Source organism: Phoenix dactylifera, chromosome 1 (genome assembly GCF_051530095.1).
Source record: "Phoenix dactylifera cultivar Ajwa chromosome 1, Ajwa_hap1_PhDact_Kaust_v1.1, whole genome shotgun sequence".
In the NCBI taxonomy this organism is placed as follows: Eukaryota; Viridiplantae; Streptophyta; class Magnoliopsida; order Arecales; family Arecaceae; genus Phoenix; species Phoenix dactylifera.
Genome location: NC_143190.1, coordinates 66,582,569 through 66,605,779, shown reverse-complemented (window position 1 = coordinate 66,605,779; position 23,211 = coordinate 66,582,569). Strand labels below are relative to the sequence as shown.

The window sequence follows — 23,211 nt, the reverse complement described above, 5'->3', positions numbered from 1 at the left end:
CACCGTATATGGCCTTGTGCTACATCCTGGATTCATGAACATGTACAAAAAATTAAGATCCAATTTTTTGTTAGAAGCGGCACCACTTCTATGTTCATATAGGTGAAGTTTCTTTGAGCCTTAGTACAATGCTCCCATGTTCAAACCGAACAAACAAACTTCATTAAAGGCAATATCCATACCTATCCTCCTATAATAAGTATTAGCTTCTAAGTGCTAAGTGCCAATCTTTGATAATATAATATTGGCTTCCCTCCACAACATCCCACCAAAAAGTTACTTTAGCATGTGTAGGATATGGATGCTTATTAAGCTATCTAAAAAAACTCTACACAAGCAATGTGGGACTAAAAACCCCTCTCAACATTACAAACTATTAATGGAAGGAGACTTCCAACAATCCCCCACTTAGTTTGTAATGCTAATTATTCGAGTGAATGCATCGAGAAAGTTTCTTTCGAATTAAACCTCCTCTTAGTGTAAGTACTTCAAAACTTCGATGAAATCAACAGTAACTTAAGTTTTAACCCATAATTCCTTATTATCAAAGCTGGAAGTACCACACACACAAACTCTGCCCTTTTCATTCCGAAGTATACCGTAAGATTTAGCACCGTATATGGCCTTGTGCTACATCCTGGATTCATGAATATGTACAAAAAATTAAGATCCAATTTTTTGTTAGAAGCGGCACCACTTCTATGTTCATATAGGTGAAGTTTCTTTGAGCCTTAGTACATGGCTCCCATGTTCAAACCGAACAAACAAACTTCATTAAAGGCAATATCCATACCTATCCTTCTATAATAAGTATTAGCTTCTAAGTGCCAAGTGCCAATCTTTGATAATATAATATTGGCTTTCCCTCCACAACTTCCCACCAAAAAGTTACTTTAGCATGTGTAGGATATGAATGCTTATTAAGCTATCTAAAAAAACTCTACACAAGCAATGTGGGACTAAAAACCCCTCTCAACATTACAAACTATTAAAGGAAGGAGACTTCCAACAATCCCCCACTTAGTTTGTAATGCTAATTATTCGAGTGAATGCATCGAGAAAGTTTCTTTCGAATTAAACCTCCTCTTAGTGTAAGTACTTCAAAACTTCGATGAAATCAACAGTAACTTAAGTTTTAAACCATAATTCCTTATTATCAAAGCTGGAAGTACCGCACACACAAACTCTACCCTTTTCATTCCGAAGTATACCGTAAGATTTAGCACCGTATATGGCCTTGTGCTACATCCTGGATTCATGAACATGTACAAAAAATTAAGATCCAATTTTTTGTTAGAAGCGGCACCACTTCTATGTTCATATAGGTGAAGTTTCTTTGAGCCTTAGTACATGGCTCCCATGTTCAAACCGAACAAACAAACTTCATTAAAGGCAATATCCATACCTATCCTCCTATAATAAGTATTAGCTTCTAAGTGCCAAATGCCAATCTTTGATAATATAATATTGGCTTTCCCTCCACAACTTCCCACCAAAAAGTTACTTTAGCATGTGTAGGATATGAATGCTTATTAAGCTATCTAAAAAAGCTCTACACAAGCAATGTGGGACTAAAAATCACTCTCAACATTACAAACTATTAGAGGAAGGAGACTTCCAACAATCCTCCACTTAGTTTGTAATGCTAATTATTCGAGTGAACGCATCGAGAAAGTTTCTATCGAATTAAACCCCCTCCTAGTGTAAGTACTTCAAAACTTCGATGAAATCAACAGTAACTTAAGTTTTAAACCATAATTCCTTATTATCAAAGCTGGAAGTACCACACACACAAACTCTACCCTTTTCATTCCGAAGTATACCGTAAGATTTAGCACCGTATATGGCCTTGTGCTACATCCTGGTTTCATGAACATGTACAAAAAATTAAGATCCGGCCAATTGTTTGTTAGAAGCGGCGCCACTTCTATATTCATATAGGTGAAGTTTCTTTGAGCCTTAGTACATGGCTCCCATGTTCAAACCGAACAAACAAACTTCATTAAAGGCAATATCCATACCTATCCTCCTATAACAAGTATTAGCTTCTAAGTGCCAAGTGCCAATCTTTGATAATATAATATTGGCTTTCCCTCCACAACTTCCCACCAAAAAGTTACTTTAGCATATGTAGGATATGAATGCTTATTAAGCTATCTAAAAAAACTCTATACAAGCAATGTGGGACTAAAAATCCCTCTCAACATTACAAACTATTAAAGGAAGGAGACTTCCAACAATCCCCCACTTAGTTTGTAATGCTAATTATTCGAGTGAATGCATCGAGAAAGTTTCTTTCGAATTAAACCTCCTCTTAGTGTAAGTACTTCAAAACTTCGATGAAATCAACAGTAACTTAAGTTTTAAACCATAATTCCTTATTATCAAAGCTGGAAGTACCACACACACAAACTCTACCCTTTTCATTCCGAAGTATACCGTAAGATTTAGCACCGTATATGGCCTTGTGCTACATCCTGGATTCATGAACATGTACAAAAAATTAAGATCCAATTTTTTGTTAGAAGCGGCACCACTTCTATGTTCATATAGGTGAAGTTTCTCTGAGCCTTAGTACATGGCTCCCATGTTCAAACCGAACAAACAAACTTCATTAAAGGCAATATCCATACCTATCCTCCTATAATAAGTATTAGCTTCTAAGTGCCAAGTGCCAATCTTTGATAATATAATATTGGCTTTCCCTCTACAACTTCCCACCAAAAAGTTACTTGAGCATGTGTAGGATATGAATGCTTATTAAGCTATCTAAAAAAACTCTACACAAGCAATGTGGGACTAAAAACCACTCTCAACATTACAAACTATTAAAGGAAGGAGACTTCCATCAATCCCCCACTTAGTTTGTAATGCTAATTATTCGAGTGAATGCATCGAGAAAGTTTCTTTCGAATTAAACCTCCTCTTAGTGTAAGTACTTCAAAACTTCGATGAAATCAACAGTAACTTAAGTTTTAAACCATAATTCCTTATTATCAAAGCTGGAGGTACCACACACACAAACTCTACCCTTTTCATTCCGAAGTATACCGTAAGATTTAGCACCGTATATGGCCTTGTGCTACATCCTGGATTCATGAACATGTACAAAAAATTAAGATTCAATTTTTTCTTAAAAGCGGCACCACTTCTATGTTCATATAGGTGAAGTTTCTTTGAGCCTTAGTATATGGCTCCCATGTTCAAACCGAACAAACAAACTTCATTAAAGGCAATATCCATACCTATCCTCCTATAATAAGTATTAGCTTCTAAATTCCAAGTGCCAATCTTTGATAATACAATATTGGCTTTCCCTTCACAACTTCCCACCAAAAAGTTGCTTTAGCATGTGTAGGATATGAATGCTTATTAAGCTATCTAAAAAAACTTCACACAAGCAATGTGGGACTAAAAACCCCTCTCAATATTACAAACTATTAAAGGAAGGAGACTTCCAACAATTCCCCACTTAGTTTGTAATGCTAATTATTCGAGTGAATGCATCGAGAAAGTTTCTTTCGAATTAAACAACCTCTTAGTGTAAGTACTTCAAAACTTCGATGAAATCAACAGTAACTTTAGTTTTAAACCATAATTCCTTATTATCAAAGCTGGAAGTACCACACACACAAACTCTACCCTTTTCATTCCGAAGTATACCTTAAGATTTAGCACCGTATATGGCCTTGTGCTACATCCTGGATTCATGAACATGTACAAAAAATTAAGATCCAATTTTTTGTTAGAAGCGGCACCACTTCTATGTTCATATAGGTGAAGTTTCTCTGAGCCTTAGTACATGGCTCCCATGTTCAAACCGAACAAACAAACTTCATTAAAGGCAATATCCATACCTATCCTCCTATAATAAGTATTAGCTTCTAAGTGCCAAGTACCAATCTTTGATAATATAATATTGGCTTCCCTCCACAACATCCCACCAAAAAGTTACTTTAGCATGTGTAGGATATGGATGCTTATTAAGCTATCTAACAAAACTCAACACAAGCAATGTGGGACTAAAAACCCCTCTCAACATTACAAGCTATTAAAGGAAGGAGACTTCCAACAATCCCCCACTTAGTTTGTATTGTTAATTATTCGAGTGAATGCATCGAGAAAGTTTCTTTCGAATTAAACCTCCTCATAGTGTAAGTACTTCAAAACTTCGATGAAATCAACAGTAACTTAAGTTTTAAACCATAATTCCTTATTATCAAAGCTGGAAGTACCACACACACAAACTCTACCCTTTTCATTCCAAAGTATACCGTAAGATTTAGCACCGTATATGGCCTTGTGCTACATCCTGGATTCATGAACATGTACAAAAGATTAAGATCCAATTTTTTGTTAGAAGCGGCACCACTTCTATGTTCATATAGGTGAAGTTTCTTTGAGCCTTAGTACATGGCTCCCATGTTCAAACCGAACAAACAAACTTCATTAAAGGCAATATCCATACCTATCCTTCTATAATAAGTATTAGCTTCTAAGTGCCAAGTGCCAATCTTTGATAATAAAATATTGGCTTTCCCTCCACAACTTCCCACCAAAAAGTTACTTGAGCATGTGTAGGATATGAATGCTTATTAAGCTATCTAAAAAAACTCTACACAAGCAATGTGGGACTAAAAACCCCTCTCAACATTACAAACTATTAAAGGAAGGAGACTTCCAACAATCCCCCACTTAGTTTGTAATGCTAATTATTCGAGTGAATGCATCGAGAAAGTTTCTTTCGATTTAAACCTCCTCTTAGTGTAAGTACTTCAAAACATCGATGAAATCAACAGTAACTTAAGTTTTAAACCATAATTCCTTATTATCAAAGCTGGAAGTACCACACACACAAACTCTACCCTTTTCATTCCGAAGTATACCGTAAGATTTAGCACCGTATATGGCCTTGTGCTACATCCTGGATTCATGAACATGTACAAAAAATTAAGATCCAATTTTTTGTTAAAAACGGCACCACTTCTATGTTCATATAGGTGAAGTTTCTTTGAGCCTTAGTATATGGCTCCCATGTTCAAACCGAACAAACAAACTTCATTAAAGGCAATATCCATACCTATCCTCCTATAATAAGTATTAGCTTCTAAATGCCAAGTGCCAATCTTTGATAATATAATATTGGCTTTCCCTCCACAACTTCCCACCAAAAAGTTGCTTTAGCATGTGTAGGATATGAATGCTTATTAAGCTATCTAAAAAAACTCTACACAAGCAATGTGGGACTAAAAACCCCTCTCAATATTACAAACTATTAAAGGAAGGAGACTTCCAACAATTCCCCGCTTAGTTTGTAATGCTAATTATTCGAGTGAATGCATCAAGAAAGTTTCTTTCGAATTAAACCTCCTCTTAGTGTAAGTACTTCAAAACTTCGATGAAATCAACAGTAACTTAAGTTTTAAACCATAATTCCTTATTATCAAAGCTGGAAGTACCACACACACAAACTCTACCCTTTTCATTCCGAAGTATACCGTAAGATTTAGCACCGTATATGGCCTTGTGCTACATCCTGAATTCATGAACATGTACAAAAAATTAAGATCCAATTTTTTGTTAGAAGCGGCACCACTTCTATGTTCATATAGGTGAAGTTTCTTTGAGCCTTAGTACATGGCTCCCATGTTCAAACCGAACAAACAAACTTCATTAAAGGCAATATCCATACCTATCCTCCTATAATAAGTATTAGCTTCTAAGTGCCAAGTGCCAATCTTTGATAATATAAAATTGGCTTTCCCTCCACAACTTCCCACCAAAAAGTTACTTTAGCATGTGTAGGATATGGATGCTTATTAAGCTATCTAAAAAAACTCTACACAAGCAATGTGGGACTAAAAACCCCTCTCAACATTACAAACTATGAAAGGAAGGAGACTTCCAACAATCCCCCACTTAGTTTGTAACGCTAATTATTCGAGTGAATGCATCGAGAAAGTTTCTTTCGAATTAAACCTCCTCTTAGTGTAAGTACTTCAAAACTTCGATGAAATCAACAGTAACTTAAGTTTTAAACCATAATTCTTTATTATCAAAGCTGGAAGTACCACACACACAAACTCTACCCTTTTCATTCCGAAGTATACCGTAAGATTTAGCACCGTATATGGCCTTGTGCTACATCCTGGATTCATGAACATGTACAAAAATTAAGATCCAATTTTTTGTTAGAAGCGGCACCACATCTATGTTCATATAGGTGAAGTTTCTTTGAGCCTTAGTACATGGCTCCCATGTTCAAACCGAACAAACAAACTTCATTAAAGGCAATATCCATACCTATCCTTCTATAATAAGTATTAGCTTCTAAGTGCCAAGTGCCAATCTTTGATAATATAATATTGGCTTTCCCTCCACAACTTCCCACCAAAAAGTTACTTTAGCATGTGTAGAATATGAATGCTTATTAAGCTATCTAAAAAAACTCTACACAAGCAATGTGGGACTAAAAACCCCTCTCAACATTTCAAACTATTAAAGGAAAGAGACTTCCAACAATCCCCCACTTAGTTTGTAATGCTAATTATTCGAGTGAATGCATCGAGAAAGTTTCTTTCGAATTAAACCTCCTCTTAGTGTAAGTACTCCAAAACTTCGATGAAATCAACAGTAACTTAAGTTTTAAACCATAATTCCTTATTATCAAAGCTGGAAGTACCACACACACAAACTCTACCCTTTTCATTCCGAAGTATACCGTAAGATTTAGCACCGTATATGGCCTTGTGCTACATCCTGGATTCATGAACATGTACAAAAAATTAAGATCCAATTTTTTGTTAGAAGCGGCACCACTTCTATGTTCATATGGGTGAAGTTTCTTTGAGCCTTAGTACATGGCTCCCATGTTCAAACCGAACAAACAAACTTCATTAAAGGCAATATCCATACCTATCCTCCTAATAATAAGTATTAGCTTCTAAGTGCCAAGTGCCAATCTTTGATAATATAATATTGGCTTTCCCTCCACAACTTCCCACCAAAAAGTTACTTTAGCATGTGTAGGATATGAATGCTTATTAAGCTATCTAAAAAAACTCTACACAAGCAATGTGGGACTAAAATCCCCTCTCAACATTACAAACTATTAAAGGAAGGAGACTTCCAACAATCCCCCACTTAGTTTGTAATGCTAATTATTCGAGTGAATGCATCGAGAAAGTTTCTTTCGAATTAAACCTCCTCTTAGTGTAAGTACTTCAAAACTTCGATGAAATCAACAGTAACTTAAGTTTTAAACCATAATTCCTTATTATCAAAGTTGGAAGTACCACACACACAAACTCTACCCTTTTCATTCCAAAGTATACCGTAAGATTTAGCACCGTATATGGCCTTGTGCTACATCCTGGATTCATGAACATGTACAAAAAATTAAGATCCAATTTTTTGTTAGAAGCGGCACCACTTCTATGTTCATATAGGTGAAGTTTCTTTGAGCCTTAGTACATGGCTCCCATGTTCAAACCGAACAAACAAACTTCATTAAAGGCAATGTCCATACTTATCCTCCTATAATAAGTATTAGCTTCTAAGTGCCAAGTGCCGATCTTTGATAATATAATATTGGCTTTTCCTCCACAACTTCCCACCAAAAAGTTACTTTAGCATGTGTAGGATATGAATGCTTATTAAGTTATCTAAAAAAACTCTACATAAGCAATGTGGGACTAAAAATCCCTCTCAACATTACCAACTATTAAAGGAAGGAGACTTCCAACAATCCCCCACTTAGTTTGTAATGCTAATTATTCGAGTGAATGCATCGAGAAAGTTTCTTTCGAATTAAACCTCCTCTTAGTGTAAGTACTTCAAAACTTCGATGAAATCAACAGTAACTTAAGTTTTAAACTATAATTCCTTATTATCAAAGCTGGAAGTACCACACACACAAACTCTACCCTTTTCATTCCAAAGTATACCGTAAGATTTAGCACCGTATATGGCCTTGTGCTACATCCTGGATTCATGAACATGTACAAAAAATTAAGATCCAATTTTTTGTTAGAAGCGGCACCACTTCTATGTTCATATAGGTGAAGTTTCTTTGAGCCTTAGTACATGGCTCCCATGTTCAAACCGAACAAACAAACTTCATTAAAGGCAATATCCATACCTATCCTCCTATAATAAGCATTAGCTTCTAAGTGCCAAGTGCCAATCTTTGATAATATAATATTGGCTTTTCCTCCACAACTTCCCACCAAAAAGTTAGTTTAGCATGTGTAGGATATGAATGCTTATTAAGCTATCTAAAAAAACTCTACACGAGCAATGTGGGACTAAAAACCCCTCTCAACATTACCAACTATTAAAGGAAGGAGACTTCCAACAATCCCCCACTTAGTTTGTAATGCTAATTATTCGAGTGAATGCATCGAGAAAGTTTCTTTCGAATTAAACCTCCTCTTAGTGTAAGTACTTCAAAACTTCGATGAAATCAACAGTAACTTAAGTTTTAAACCATAATTCCTTATTATCAAAGCTGGAAGTACCACACACACAAACTCTACCCTTTTCATTCCAAAGTATACCGTAAGATTTAGCACCGTATATGGCCTTGTGCTACATCCTGGATTCATGAACATGTACAAAAAATTAATATCCAATTTTTTGTTAGAAGCGGCACCACTTCTATGTTCATATAGGTGAAGTTTCTTTGAGCCTTAGTACATGGCTCCCATGTTCAAACCGAACAAACAAACTTCATTAAAGGCAATATCCATACCTATCCTCCTATAATAAGCATTAGCTTCTAAGTGCCAAGTGCCAATCTTTGATAATATAATATTGGCTTTCCCTCCACAACTTCCCACCAAAAAGTTACTTTAGCATGTGTAGGATATGAATGTTTATTAAGCTATCTAAAAAAACTCTACACAAGCAATGTGGGACTAAAAACCCCTCTCAACATTACAAACTATTAAAGGAAGGAGACTTCCAACGATCCCCCACTTAGTTTGTAATGCTAATTATTCGAGTGAATGCATCGAGAAAGTTTCTTTCGAATTAAACCTCCTCTTAATGTAAGTACTTCAAAACTTCGATGAAATCAACAGTAACTTAAGTTTTTAACCATAATTCCTTATTATCAAAGCTGGAAGTACCACACACACAAACTCTACCCTTTTCATTCCGAAGTATACCGTAAGATTTAGTACCGTATATGACCTTGTGCTACATCCTGGATTCATACATGTACAAAAAATTAAGATCCAATTTTTTGTTAGAAGCGGCACCACTTCTATGTTCATATAGGTGAAGTTTCTTTGAGCCTTAGTACATGGCTCCCATGTTCAAACCGAACAAACAAACTTCATTAAAAACAATATCCATACTTATCCTCCTATAATAAGCATTAGCTTCTAAGTGCCAAGTGCCAATCTTTGATAATATAATATTGGCTTTCCCTCCACAACTTCCTATCAAAAAATTACTTTAGCATGTGTAGGATATGAATGCTTATTAAGCTATCTAAAAAAACTCTACACAAGCAATGTGGGACTAAAAACTCCTCAGAACATTACAAACTATTAAAGGAAGGAGACTTCCAACAGACTCTACTTAATTGCGTGAGAGCTGCCATAACAGAACACGTAGAGTTAGTCCCACGTATAAATTATGGCAACGTAAAAGAAACTTGGTTAATCAGGTAAGAATGTAATACGTTTTGTTTTGGTGGGAAGACTTCCCCTTGGCTCTACTTTATTGTCCTAGAGCTGATGTTCTGAGTTCACAAAAGGGAGCACTAACGTCCGGGAACGTAAAGGACTCAAGGCATGTCACAATGGGCACTGGATAGGATAAAAAATGTATTCCTGCAACCAACCAGAGAGAGAGATAAATCCAGCAATTTGAGCTACCATAAAATTCGTATTTAAGTTACAGATGTGGCAAATTCACTCGCTAACGATCCCAATCATTTTCAAAAATTTCCACAACAAAGATAACTAATGTCCAAAAAGAAACTAGCGCTCTCACAAATGTAAGTAAGAGTCAGGCATGTCATAGCGTTTATAACTTCGAAGATTTAAGACGCCGGTGTGCATTGCAAAATGTGGGATTTGAAATTTTCCATCTCAGCCAGAACCTCCTCTTCGGGCCTGTATAACAAGTCACTCATGCGCCATATCTGCATTGACCAAGACATACCATGAGACTATTGCCACAACAAACGAGAGAAAGATATTCTAAATAAAAATACTTTATCACATTAAAATTCTGCAGTTTTGAATGAAATTGAGGGTCAAGGACTAGATCCTCAACCAGGATCTTTAATTTCATTATAATTCAATGTCTATAGCATGAAACCTTAACTTGATTACATCTTTACAGATGAATCATTTACTTTATTAGTTAAGAAAACGTATCACCAATCAGAGGCAAATTAATTTCAAGATTAGGTTATCTGGAAGGAGGGAAAAAGAAAATCAAAATAAATTACCTGTAATGTACCACCACCACCAGTACTCTCACCATCATCCGAGACACTAACAATGGTCCACGGGTCACAGGCATTCCAGTGGAAATCTACGACTTTATCTCTGCATACACAAAAAGCAAACACAATAATATGCAGCTCTTAATGAACCAAATTATAAGTTCATTTTTTATGTTCACTTGTAGGAATATCTAGCATCATAAGGAGCTCTCGTAACATTTCTTCATAAATTCCAGCAGAAACCTTTTTAAGTCTTTGGATGCTCTTTCGTGCCCTATAAGAAAACTTTTAAGCACCCTATTCACCATTTACCTCGGGGCAAGCACGGACTTTTGTAAAACATGATCAGACTGAACCATCTTATGTTATCCACTATACTGAGTAGAGGTTAAATGGTTTCCCCTCCTTCAAAGCCTCCATATTATAGTCCAAGTCTAGAATTCAAAGCCAAACTTTGTATTCCTTTTTGAGAATTCATGGAAGTAGAATTTTACCACCTCGTTACATATCCCTAGTTTTCGATATTATCAGCTCCATATTGCTTCAGCTCTAGCATCAAAAACAAGAAATACTCAGAAATCCCTGAGCAGTTCATAAGGTTTATTTTAAATGATCATTATGCCACATCCCTAAACAAAACCAAATTTAACAAGTGTTAACTAATTGAACATTCTACTTAGCAATAATAGCTGCTGATGACTGGATAATGGAGGGAATGGTACTAGTTGGCAATAGCCAAGGCAATAAGATGGCAATGAGAATGGTGATGTGGTAGGTATTGTGATGGCAAGATTATGGTGATGAAAATCGTGGAAGAACCATGAGGAGGTGAGGAACTAAAGCACAAAAGCAAGATTGTTTGCTTGTAGAACTATGGGCAAAAAAAAAAAAAAACAATGTCTAGGAATGTGATATATTTGTTTAAAGTCAAGGAATGTGGTACACAAAAAAGTACATCAAAGATTTGAGAAGAAAAAAAAGTTCTCATCCTGCTTACACCATAATTGAGCATTAGTCCAAAAGGCAAGCTAACTAGTAAACCATTGCAAAAGAAAGCAAAGAACAAAGGTAAACAAAACTGCGGCTTTTGAGAGAGAGGAGGGAGGAGAGCTTATACAATTCCCGCTATAACTTTAGCACTATTTCAAAAAGCAGGCTAAATAAACCATTTCCAAGAGGGAAAAAGAGAAGACAAACCAAACTGGCAACTTTAAAAAGAAGGGTCAAATACGCTAGTATGGATAACCATTATGATAAATAAACATCTTGCGACTCTTATTTCAATGAACAGATGCATGCATATAGACAGACAAATATATGTACCTATGGATGAATTTGTAACAGTGCATGTTTCTGTGGGCTTTGCACAAAATTTATTACAGCAAATATACAAAAGGACATCAATATGTGCACACACTCATTATACTCTACAATTTAAATTGCCTCAAAAGCATGTCAGAATTTCTGATGATTTCTCATATATGCAATAAGCACTTTTAAAAAAGAACATTTTAATTCTTCAATCTTTTGATTTTGAAATGATAAAACCCACAAAATTCACTGGATTGCAGTTCCTTGATTTATAAGGACCCTTCATGCAGTTCAGCATCTAAGCCCTCTCAGTGATTCTACTTCTTTTTCCCTTTAGACACAAAGAAGCCTTCAATAAATAATAGATGTAAATAATGATTAACATGAGGTTTTTTTTGTAGACACATCATGCATGCATGCATGCAAATACATAGAGAGAGAGAGAGAGAGGTGCTCACTGATGCACCAATCCTAGAGTTCTGATCACATACCAATCAAATACCTTATCTTACTTCTAGCAATTTACCTTTTGTCTAGGAAACTCAACCATATATGGGAACTTATATTTAGCAAGTTGCTCACAGTGACAAGCATATGTAACAGAACAGGTTGGCTTCAGAGTTCGAATGCATACAGTTCTCAACTGCCAGACACAAGCTTCATAAATTCATGCCATACAAAATTGACAACACATACCTATGCCCTGCATGTTGAAAGAATAATCCAGGAGGCGAATTGGGCATCCTTGTTCCAGCACGTTCCTTCTTCTTGCCAACCTAAAATATAAGAGCTAATGAGACTGCACTAGTGATGCATTTTAATAGCAATAGAATATGGATATTTCCAATACACCATATTTGACCCCACTCAAACACTATTCTCCAGGTCAGCGGTCAGCATACATTCATATACTGAATTACTCCTAAGCTCTCTCTTCAATACCTACTGAAATACACACGCACATATTATTTAGAATGGTAAGCTGGAAACAGCACATATTTTAGAAATGGAAGGAAAAAAGGTACAGCAAAAGGGTGAAGGCATATAATAATAATATGCGATCATAATATTATACTAGATGCCCATCTAGAATAGGAGAAAGGCAAATAAGGAATGATAAATAATGCCCCTAAGCCCCTTTAAGTGACATTTTAAATAGATTCAAGCTATCCAAGTCGCAACACTTTATGGTATGTGCACTGTTACTTGGACACATGACATGGTTGTCAAGTGTCCAAGTGTTTAGAAGAAACTGACATGGGAATCTTTTACAAAATCTGGCATGGCAACACATCTGTATCTTAGATGTCTGCATGAATATGCATTAGTGATACAAAATTTTATGCAGTATTCCAAGTGTCCAAGTGTCTGGCACATAAGAAACCCCAAAATTTGGAGCACTCAGGAAATGTAGTATATTACACCCATCTCCATGGGGATCCAAACCAATCTCACTCCCATCAGCGGACAATCCAAAGCTTCACCCGCTCACAGTGTTGAACTTGATGTTTCAAAAGAGAAATTATTCAAATTTACATTTGAGGGAATGGAATGGAAGGGCGCATGAATTATTGTCATCACACTTTTCTCGTCACGGCTAGATAACAATGGTACTATCTTATAAAGAAAAGTGAATAAGCACAGAATATCTGAGCCAGAAACTTGGTAAAAAATTAGAAACATGAGACCGCCTTAATTTGTAATTAACATGAACTCAATACCTTCTCATGATCCCAAACATTGAGGAAGCCATCCTCTGCGGCACTTCCAAAAACTGATGCCCTGTCGGGAGACCACTGAAACAACAATAAAAAGACATGACAAATGAGTAACAAGATAACACTCAATGCAAATTATATTGCAGTAAACATATAAAAGAAGTATTTATAGAAGTGGATAAAAACATGCCTGCACACAAAGAACAGCAGCTTTGTGACCTTCAAACTTATATACTGGTGTTCCAACTCCTCCAGAAGTTAGGTTCCGGCGATCAAACATACGAACAGAATTATCGGCAGATCTGAGCAAATGCAATTGCAATAACAATAATAGCAAATTAACATCACAGAAATGATAAGGATTGGCCAAACTTTGCTAAGAACTTTGCACAAAATATCAAAGCCTATTTAATAATAGCATTAGTGTGTTTTTAAAAAGAAAAAGGTGTGGTGAACTCCAACATGATGCATTATCATGAGCATGCGTGCCCATTAACAGAGTCTAAATGACACTGGAATGAGTTTTATTTAAACAGAAAAAAAAAAAAGGATGCATCCAAACACATACCCAGTTAAAATAAGATTTTCATCATGTGGATTCCAATCGACGCAGTGAAGATCAGCATTGTGAGCCTTTTCAACCTGTCCCAAAAAGATGAGCTTGACATATAAGCTGAAGCATCAAAGCCCAGAAAAGTATGTCAAGGAAAGCAATATATGTATGGATAAACTGGAAAATAAATTGAGCATGATTTCTACAAAACTACAAGACAGGATCATGGAAGACTTATTTAACTAAAATATACAAAAGCAGAGTAATTGGTGGATTATAAGATTTGGAGGGAATGTGATCAACGAAAGAGTAAACATACTTAACAAAAAGGTTTGGTGAATAACAAATATATAGATAGGTAGAGAGACAGAGAGAGGAAAGTAAGGACTTTGGATCAAAGAAAAGGGGTTAGTTGAAAGAACATGAAAAAAAAGGAAAGTTAAGAAAGTTGAAAAGATAGCACACATATAGAGAGGAAAAGAAGATGCATGAGAAAATGGTGTAAGAGAATTCTCACGCGATTTTTTTCCTCTCATTTTTCCCAGAGCAGAAGTGAAGGTTTTTAGAATAAAGTGCGGACATTTTTGGCAAAAAGAAGAATCCTATAGGATATAATTGAAACTCTCTATATAAATAGTGCAGATATATAAAGGACTCTAATACAAAATGTTTCAGAATGCAACATGGTAATACATCTGTAAATGCCAGTGCCTCAAATAGTTCTCAAACTAGATATCTAATTTATGTTGTAGAATGCATCCCAACAAAGAGGATAGCCTATCACAACAAAGAGGTTAGACCATCATTATTGCAGGATATATCCATTATGAACTCAATAACCCCATAATATATCATATAGCTACTCATGTACCTTGTAAAACAATTAGGGCATATAGTAGTTATACTTGCATGGAATAATCAAAGCTTAACCTAAGCACTCAATACCCCATTCCAATTGGACATCTTCATACCCATTCATGCTGGAGGATATCAAAATTCAAGCCAAGTCTGGTATTGTTGGATACGATAGTAACAGGGCATACATAAAATGGAAGTTATGTAAGCTGTCCTAGTGCCTAGGACGAGCACAAGCACACACCGATTATGCACATCCCCACTACACAAAAGAACAAAAAGAGGAAAAATATGCATGCACTGTCACAGACACAAATGCATCTACGTCCCCACTCCACAAAAGAACAAAAAGGGAAAAAATAAACATGCGTGGTCTCAGACACAAATCCATCCACACACAAACACACAAATACCTAAAGGCATGGGCACACAACATAAGTGTGTGCCCCAAAAAACACATGCGCCCTTGGGCACAGGGGCACAGATGCAAATGACACATCATCCATGCACATCCACCAAAACCCTCAAAACTGGGAAGTTGGCAACCAAAATCATCAAAGCTGAGATTCATTTCACTAGCTTAAACTGAGCTTTTGAGCTTTTCTGTGAAATAGCTGAATAAATATGCATGATTAGTAAGGTCTGGTTGCATTAGTTCATTTAGTCAGAGTCAGACAAGCCCAATTTTAGTTTTTCGTTTCATCCACGAACAAAGGGAGCCATCATAAAGAATAAGTTGCACTAGGCTTGAGCTACCTTATCCTAGACAAGCTTGCCTAACACCACAGCATCCCTTACTTTTCATCAAATATTGAACTGTCCACTTTCTCAGAATTTGAACACCTATACACCACCTTGTCCCAGCAAACTTTTGTTAACTCAAGAGGCTGCACCCTGCAGCTATAACTCATCATCTATGTTACACAGATTCGAGTTCATGTGTTGGATACGGATGCATGGGTAAGCTTCGCTTCTTTTCGATATCTATAAATTTATTCCTAAATAGACGTGTCCAAGTGTCTTACTAATTTCCATGCTAAAGTGCCGGAGCAGGCACTTAGGCTTAATCAAAGAATCTGGGTAAAATAGCTCACCATATGAAAGACTTTTGAACATCAAAATTATATAAAGGTGGCAAAATTTGAGAAAAGTAATAAACAACCCTCATTCAATGCACTCAAAATGGGCAACAAAAAGTTTGTTCATCCAGTCAGCCAGCCTTAGAAGTTAGAGCCACTACTGACAACTCTTACAAACTTAAAGATGGAAATTATTGAGAATGGACAAAGAATGAGCTATGGCATAATGATACAGAATTTTTGAAGATTCATGTCAAACAAGATGCTCTCTAAAGATTAATGAAATCGCGGACCTTCCCCATAGTTAAGGTAGCAAAATTCTCGGCACCCAACAATTAGGATTCCTTTTGACATAAGTAACCCAAATTAAAAAGTTGGATTTACGATAGATGAATTAGCGAATAAATAAGTTGCTATCAACCAGCGAACAACATGGATCAATATAACTCTCAAAGCTTCAACAACAGTGTAAATTATTAATGTATTTACTTTAAAATTTGCAAATCTATCAGAAACAAAATAAGCTTCTCTATAAACGTGTGAACTTTCAAGATAATTACTAACGGAAAATAAGAAAACTACCTTGATGACTGGGCTAGTACCAGCTCGGGCATCCCAAAGAATGAGGCAAGCATCATCACCTACACTACAAAATTCCTGTGCACTTCATCACAGTTGGGGAAAAACGTCAGTATCGAAAGAACAAATCCAAGCACCACAGCAAATCACAAAATTCCATGCTTGTGGTGCATCTGACAGTACAATAACCTGTAAATCACAGCATTATATGATATGTATCAGTTATAAAATCTTAACAAATAGCATACCTGGAAGGACAGAATTGCACATCTTCAACAGTATCCTCATGCCCCTGATACACACCTCTTGGCCCAACTGTAGGACTGTCTGAGCTTTTTTCATTACCAGCTTTTGCAGGCTGCTTACCACTCGAGCTTGCAGGTGTTGCAGGAGATTTAGCAGCTGATGACTCTGCTAAAGTGGAGATATGATCTTTTATGCTCCACAGAACAACCAATTTGTCCTTCCCTGCAATTCGTTGATCATGGTTACAGTAAGATGCAAGAGAAAATTTTGGGAAATTTTCAGTTCAATGCTAAAATATGCAAAAGAATCGATGCATTAACCATAAGAATCTGAACAATATCAACTAAGTGATGCTTCCAACTTGGGCTGCAAAATAAATTCTATACAAGGTCAAAGTATTGGAAGTCATTATGATGCACATAAAGAAGGGATCATGTCAATGAATTCAATGCATCAATTAAGTAATAATGTTGTTTCACCAAGGAAAATTTGTTCAAAGATCAGTTATACAGTATTAGTAAAGCAAACATAAACAATACATCAATCCTGGAGTATTGTTAACTAAGCAGGACAATGGCATACTTTCACAAAAAGCCAACAGTTTCACTCCACGATTAAATATAGGATGGAAGGATTGGTGCAACAAGGTTAACTTCCCATGACAAATTACCATGACTATCAAAAACAACAGATACAAGAAGGCTTTATACCTACAAAGACAGATGAGCTACAGCAAGAAGTAAGTAGGCATATGTCATTAAAAAAAAGAAAAAAAATCAGACCTCCAGAGAGTACAAAAGGATCTGAAGGACACATGGCAAGTGCAAATTCCGCATTTTCTTGATGTCCAGTCAATATCTGCATGGCAAAAACTTGATAGCAAGTTGCAGTTATGTTTTGATAGTTAAAAAGGATAAATATTCCAACCACAAAATCTTAGTATCTAATGTTTCCTAGTTAAATCTTCATGCAAACTTTATTCTTCTCTGGTGCTGTAATTTAGCATTAAGAAAGCACATCAAGTAGCTGATTGACAACAGACCAAATCCGGATGAGAGTCAGCAGCTCCTAAAACAGCATGACGATTAGGCTGCGCCTCAACATCCCAAATAAGTACCTGCAGTAAACTTTAACACTTCAAGTAATAGTAGACTCAGCTTTTGTATCTTTAAAAATAAAAATGGAGTGTAAACTTGATATATACAACTAGCAGAAAGATAATCGAAGACATACATCAGGACTGTCAGTATGTGTTGCCACTATCTTGGCGTTCTGAGGAAGCTCTCTGATTCTGTTAACCTGCATGATGTTCAGACATTGGTAGCATATGAAAAGTTTTGAACTCATAAATGTCATTGACGTCGCTATAGAATCTTGCTTAGAGAATTCATCAGATCCCTCAGTAAAACACATCAAAGAATCTGGATCCAAGTTATATGTAGAGTTACAGATAATGACCCCTCAACAACTTCTATTAATCAAAAGCTAACCTGCCTCCCTTAAAGGTTTACAAGAGAAGGCAAACTTTCAGCAATGGAAACATTTTGCTTAGAATTGACTGGCCAAGGAGCAGTTAGGGCTAATTTGCAAATTCACTATCATAACTTGAAAATGCTTTGGAAGACCTAGGCACCAGCCTAGACAAATTAACATCATCAAATTTTTTTCTGACATCATGATCATCGTTTGATTAATAATCACGCCAATAATCTTCAGATGATATTGAGTATGCACTAATTTTGAAGAGATACATGAAGGCTGAAACAAAATACAAGTTGCGTTAAAATGATGACTCCATACCTCCCCAGGATGGATGATAGTTTTGAACTTTTTAACAAAGGGAGAGCGTGCTTCTTCGTTAAACTGCAACCAGAAAAGCACTTTATTATCACAGAAAATCTAATAATTCCAAATGCAAAATTTAAGTCCATTTTATCCTGCAAGTAGTCCTAGTATAACATAAAAAAACAGGAGGAGAAGCCTAATGAAATTTATGATCATCATGACAACTTCAGAATTAGAGAGAGAAATTATTTTCTCATTAACTAGAGAACAAAAGCATATAAATTCTACAAGATTTCTGTGCAACCAAAAAGCTTCAATCTGTCTAGTCGGATGTGATTTGAGCAGTAAAGACATACCAGTGCATTGCCAAAAAAAGAAATTATTCTAGTAAAGATTATTTAAAGATGTTCATCAACTATGGAATAACTCAGGCACCATACTGACTGATTCAAGCAATGTAAAAAAGCACTAGAACCATCAGTTCATGACCACTTAACCTGGGAGATATGCTCTGCAGCCGCAACCCTTGGTTTGACAACTTCACAATTTGCTATGACAAGAGTATTAGGAACGCTGCCATCAGTCTGGGGGAAAAATGTAAACAAGAGATCAGAGGACAAATCTGCATTAACAAATTGTTACTAAAAAATATTAGCTCAACAGAAACAATGTTTTTGCGCAGCGATGAGCAAAACACAAGCATAAAAGTATGAATGAGCAATAAGCTATCACTTGTTCAGAAAAATCTTACACAATCATTTACTATCAATCAAGATGATAATTTGCATCTCTAAAACACATTTGATATTATGTAATAATAGTAAAAGTGAAACACAAAAACAAAATCTCCGCACGCGAGGGTAAGGCTGTGTATATCTAACCCTCCGCAGACCCCGTTGTGGCTAGAGTCTCGTGAACTGACACCCTTTTTCAGCAGTAACGGCATACGGTACAATCGGGGGAAATACAAAAGAAACCTAAGTGAAATATCTAGGACAATAAGAATTTCAGTATTTAAGCTAATGTGTAAAAAAAATGCGCCTAGTCCTCTTAAGGATGATAAATGAATTATACCAGAAATATACTTCCAAAGCTTACGCTATATTTGATTTCTAGAAATGAAAAGAACCGGAATGGGAATCGATATGGAGTGGGAATGGAAGACAACGAATCTTATTGACTCACAACCCAAAAGTCGTTTGAGTGAAGGACCAGCCTAGGCTAATCAACCTATATCGTACCCCTTTTATTAATCAATATGGGACTATGACAATCTCACCCATCTAACATCATGCCACCCTCATCATGGATTGGCTCCTCCTCGAGAGGGAAGGCCACCCATCGCCCAAGTCCTACTTGACCTTGGTATCCCCTAGCGAGGGATCCTTGACTGTAGGGCTATGATGCAAATCAGGCCTAGATTTGATACCACCTATCATGGAGTCAACCCAAGAAGAAATCTATGTGAAATACATAGGAAATAAGAATTTTAGTATTTAAACCAATGTGTGAAAAAAAAATACACCTAATCCTCATAAGGATGATAGACGAATTATACCAGAAATATACTTCCATAGTGTATGCTATATTTGGTTTCTAAAAAATGAATGGAATGGGAATCGATATGGAGTGGGAATGGAAGACAAGGAAGAAACCTAAGTAAAATATCTAGGAAAATAAGAATTTTAGTGTTTAAACTAATGTGTGAAGAAAATAGTCGTCGTAAGGATGATAGACAAATTATACCAGAAATATACTTCCAAAGTTTACGCTATATTTGGTTTCTAGAAATGAAAAGAATCAGAATGGGAATCACTATAGAGTGGGAATGGAGGACAAGGAATCTTAAGGACTCACAACGCAAAAGCTATTTAGGTGAAGGACCGGCCCAGGCTAGTAAACCCATGTTGCACCCCTTTTACTAATCGATATGGGACTATGACAATCCCCCCCATCTAACATCATGACACTGTCATCATGGATTGGCTCCTACTCGAGGGGGGAGGCCGCCCATCTCCCAGATCCTGCTTGGCCCTAGCATCCCCTAGTGGGGGGTCGACATGACTAATAGGGCTATGGAGCAAATCAAGCCTACATTCGATACCACCTATCATGCAGTCAACCCAAAATGCTTAAGCTGCTCAGTGGAGGATCGGCCCAAGCTAATATACCCCATGTGGCACCCTTTTATTAGTCGATGTGGAAAAAAGGAAAGTAAATCAGTTCCACTATTCAATTTTAACTAGTTATAAATCAGAATAATCAATTTTACATTATTTTTTAAGCATACCATTAACTAAGTAATAGAAGTAATTTTATAATAATGATCGCCATATTTCTTTTTTGGAGGGCATTCTTTTTTGGGGAACTTTTCTTTGATTATTATGACATAATTTGTAATCCATTATTTTTTGTTTAATTTATTTTATATTTTATTGCTATTTTATACCTTAAATATTACTAATTAGTTCATTACCGATAATATCATTCACTCCCATTTTCATGAAATAACCGGTCCTTCCATGTCTTAGCGGAATCACCATTCCATCAGATGATGGGATCATGATTCCAAAGGAAATGTGATTCCGTCCTTTATTGCCATACCAAAAGTGAAATGGCGCCAAAGTCGGGATCCCCATTCCCCATTCCATTCAATTTTCAAATGCTAGCACCAATCAAGGACCAACTATAAATAGACAAGATGGAGAAGGAAAGATTGAACAGAACTTAACCCAAAGAGTTTGATAAACCTAGTAAGTTACAGTATCGGCTTATGGTTATTTACACTTGACAACTTGGTAACCAATAGAGTAACAAGGCGAGTACAAAAACAAATTTGAATATGGAAGCTGCTGAGTGCAATACTTGCAATTGAATAAAGAGTTTTGTTTTAACACAAAATTAGATGATTCAGCTAATTAGTATAAAATTGAACAGTTATGGCCAGTAAATTAGTTAGAGCACCATTCTACTTCAGATAAATGATCAATTATTCCTGCATCGCATACACATTAATTTTCAACATGATCGGGCTTAACCGATCATACCCTCGTGCTACATGTACTGTAATTTAGTCCATGAAAAATTCGGTTAAAGAACACACATAAGCAGGCCTATCGAAACACTTTAAAGAGAAAAAAAAAGGAAAAAAAAAGGAAATACATCTAGCACTCAAGAAGAATCACGGGAGCGATCTACACCATTGCAGAGCACAAGGCAAGGAAAATTCTACAGTTTTACCGTCGCAGCAAATCTACGGCCACTTACCTGCTCAGAAAGATATAGCCGTTGACGATTCTTGTACGTTGCCTGCTCGAGCTGCGGACCCCACCTTTTCCACCAGAAAGAAAAATGTCAGGAAATCAAGAATTAAGGCGTGGGAAGGCTTACACTTCAAAAATCAAAAGCGACAACATCCAAAACCTCTCCCTCGTTGAATCAAACTCCAAAACCTTGAGAAAAATCAAACGATGGCTCCTCTTCGTTACTAATCTTTCCCTACAGACAGGCAACTTCGTTCCTCACATCGCCTAGTACGCCTTACAACCCTAGAATGCAGAACATGCACTAAAAACCCCGAATGCAAGAGAAGGACTAAAACCCTAGAATGCGAAACCCTCCTCCGGAGTTCTCTCTCGCAGAAACCCTAGCCAAGAACCAGCAATAGGAGACGAGAAGCGAGGAGGAAACGCGATAAGAGTTTTGGGGGGAAAACAAAGAAATATAAATAACGATCAAAAGACGAACCGGCAGGAGAGGGAGGGCCAGACGAGGTTGTGGTTGGCGAGCCAGTCGTAGAGGACGGGGACGAGGGACTTCCACTGGGTGTACCGGTCGTCCACCGACGGCTGGACCGCCTTGCCTCTCTCCCTCATCCTTCTCTCTCTTTTACCTTTACCCGACCGCCGCGGAAACGAAACCCTCGGGCTGGCGCTGCTCCGGTCGCTGGCCAGCAAGTGAGAGACGGACGGGGAAAGCACCCGCGCCGTGCGGCCGAATAAATTGGCAAGCGCTGAGTCGGTGGGCCAGGGTGGGTTTAGTGCTTACCACCAACGCATTGTCGGACCTAGGAGTCCAAACACTAGACGATTTTCTATATTACCAAAAAAGAATTAGACAAAAACAGCCTGTGATCCGGGGTGATGTCTCCCACCGAGCTACTCATATTTATAGAAAAACTAATAGTACAGCGGATTGGGTGGTAATCTATGCAGCTCATCATTTTGATGATTTTATTTGGTAAGACTCGGTCTCTGCCCCGTCTTCCTTACAGTCTCTTTTGCTTTCTGACCTTATGGACAACACTCATACTAGTTGGGTGTGAGTCGCCGATGTAGCCAAAAAAAGGAAAAAAGTTCGGGCCATATTGCCTTACACGGTTAGCTAGTCTCTCCACCACCATAGCATTGCCCTCCCAATAGATGTGTTGAACTTCCGAGTGTTGATGTTGTTGTAAAACTGTGTAATGTCTCGTATCAAAGGCCTGATCATCCAAAAAAAAATTCTCTCCCTTGTACCTAAAATACAAACTAGGGTCAAAGATTAGTAGGGCTCAAATTAGACCGAAGCCTTGCTCTAGGTTTTGGGGCCAGGTTTAGGGTTGAAGATCTTTTTGAAATC

The 23,211-nt window shown here is 36.9% G+C and overlaps 1 protein-coding gene across 4 annotated transcripts; it reads right to left on the bottom strand.

The window, feature by feature from the left end:
* Nucleotides 1-9,867: 9,867 nt before the first annotated feature.
* Nucleotides 9,868-22,732, bottom strand: LOC103711179 (WD-40 repeat-containing protein MSI4-like). Of its 4 annotated transcripts, none has more exons than XR_604733.5 (16): nucleotides 22,339-22,705; nucleotides 21,859-21,922; nucleotides 19,089-19,175; nucleotides 18,607-18,669; nucleotides 18,040-18,105; nucleotides 17,849-17,923; nucleotides 17,589-17,664; nucleotides 16,809-17,028; nucleotides 16,564-16,645; nucleotides 14,063-14,136; nucleotides 13,685-13,796; nucleotides 13,498-13,572; nucleotides 12,473-12,552; nucleotides 10,778-11,014; nucleotides 10,469-10,568; nucleotides 9,868-10,156 (listed from the first exon to the last, which is right to left on the bottom strand). XR_604733.5 is itself a non-coding variant. In XM_008797230.5 (15 exons), the coding sequence occupies exons 1-15, from the start codon at nucleotides 22,464-22,466 to the stop codon at nucleotides 10,055-10,057; spliced, it is 1,404 nt and encodes a 467-aa protein (XP_008795452.2). In that variant the 5' UTR covers nucleotides 22,467-22,732; the 3' UTR covers nucleotides 9,868-10,054. The 4 variants fall into 4 exon arrangements, 1 of the variants encoding a protein (XP_008795452.2); XR_015972824.2 differs by having other exon boundaries at nucleotides 12,473-12,721; nucleotides 22,339-22,596; XR_015972823.2 differs by lacking the exon at nucleotides 10,778-11,014 and having other exon boundaries at nucleotides 12,473-12,721; nucleotides 22,339-22,596.
* Between the last annotated feature and the right edge of the window lie 479 nt (nucleotides 22,733-23,211).

What these genes read in the sequence shown, in the direction of transcription:
- LOC103711179 (XM_008797230.5), bottom strand. Translation starts at nt 22,466, where the DNA reads ATGAGGGAGAGAGGCAAGGCGGTCCAGCCGTCGGTGGACGACCGGTAC. An exon ending in TGGCCCTCCCTCTCCTGCCG is followed by an intron (nt 21,923 to 22,338) that starts GTTCGTCTTTTG and finishes CTGGTGGAAAAG; the next exon opens with GTGGGGTCCGCAGCTCGAGC. An exon ending in GTGCAATTCTGTCCTTCCAG is followed by an intron (nt 16,646 to 16,808) that starts GTATGCTATTTG and finishes ACTGTGATGAAG; the next exon opens with TGCACAGGAATTTTGTAGTG.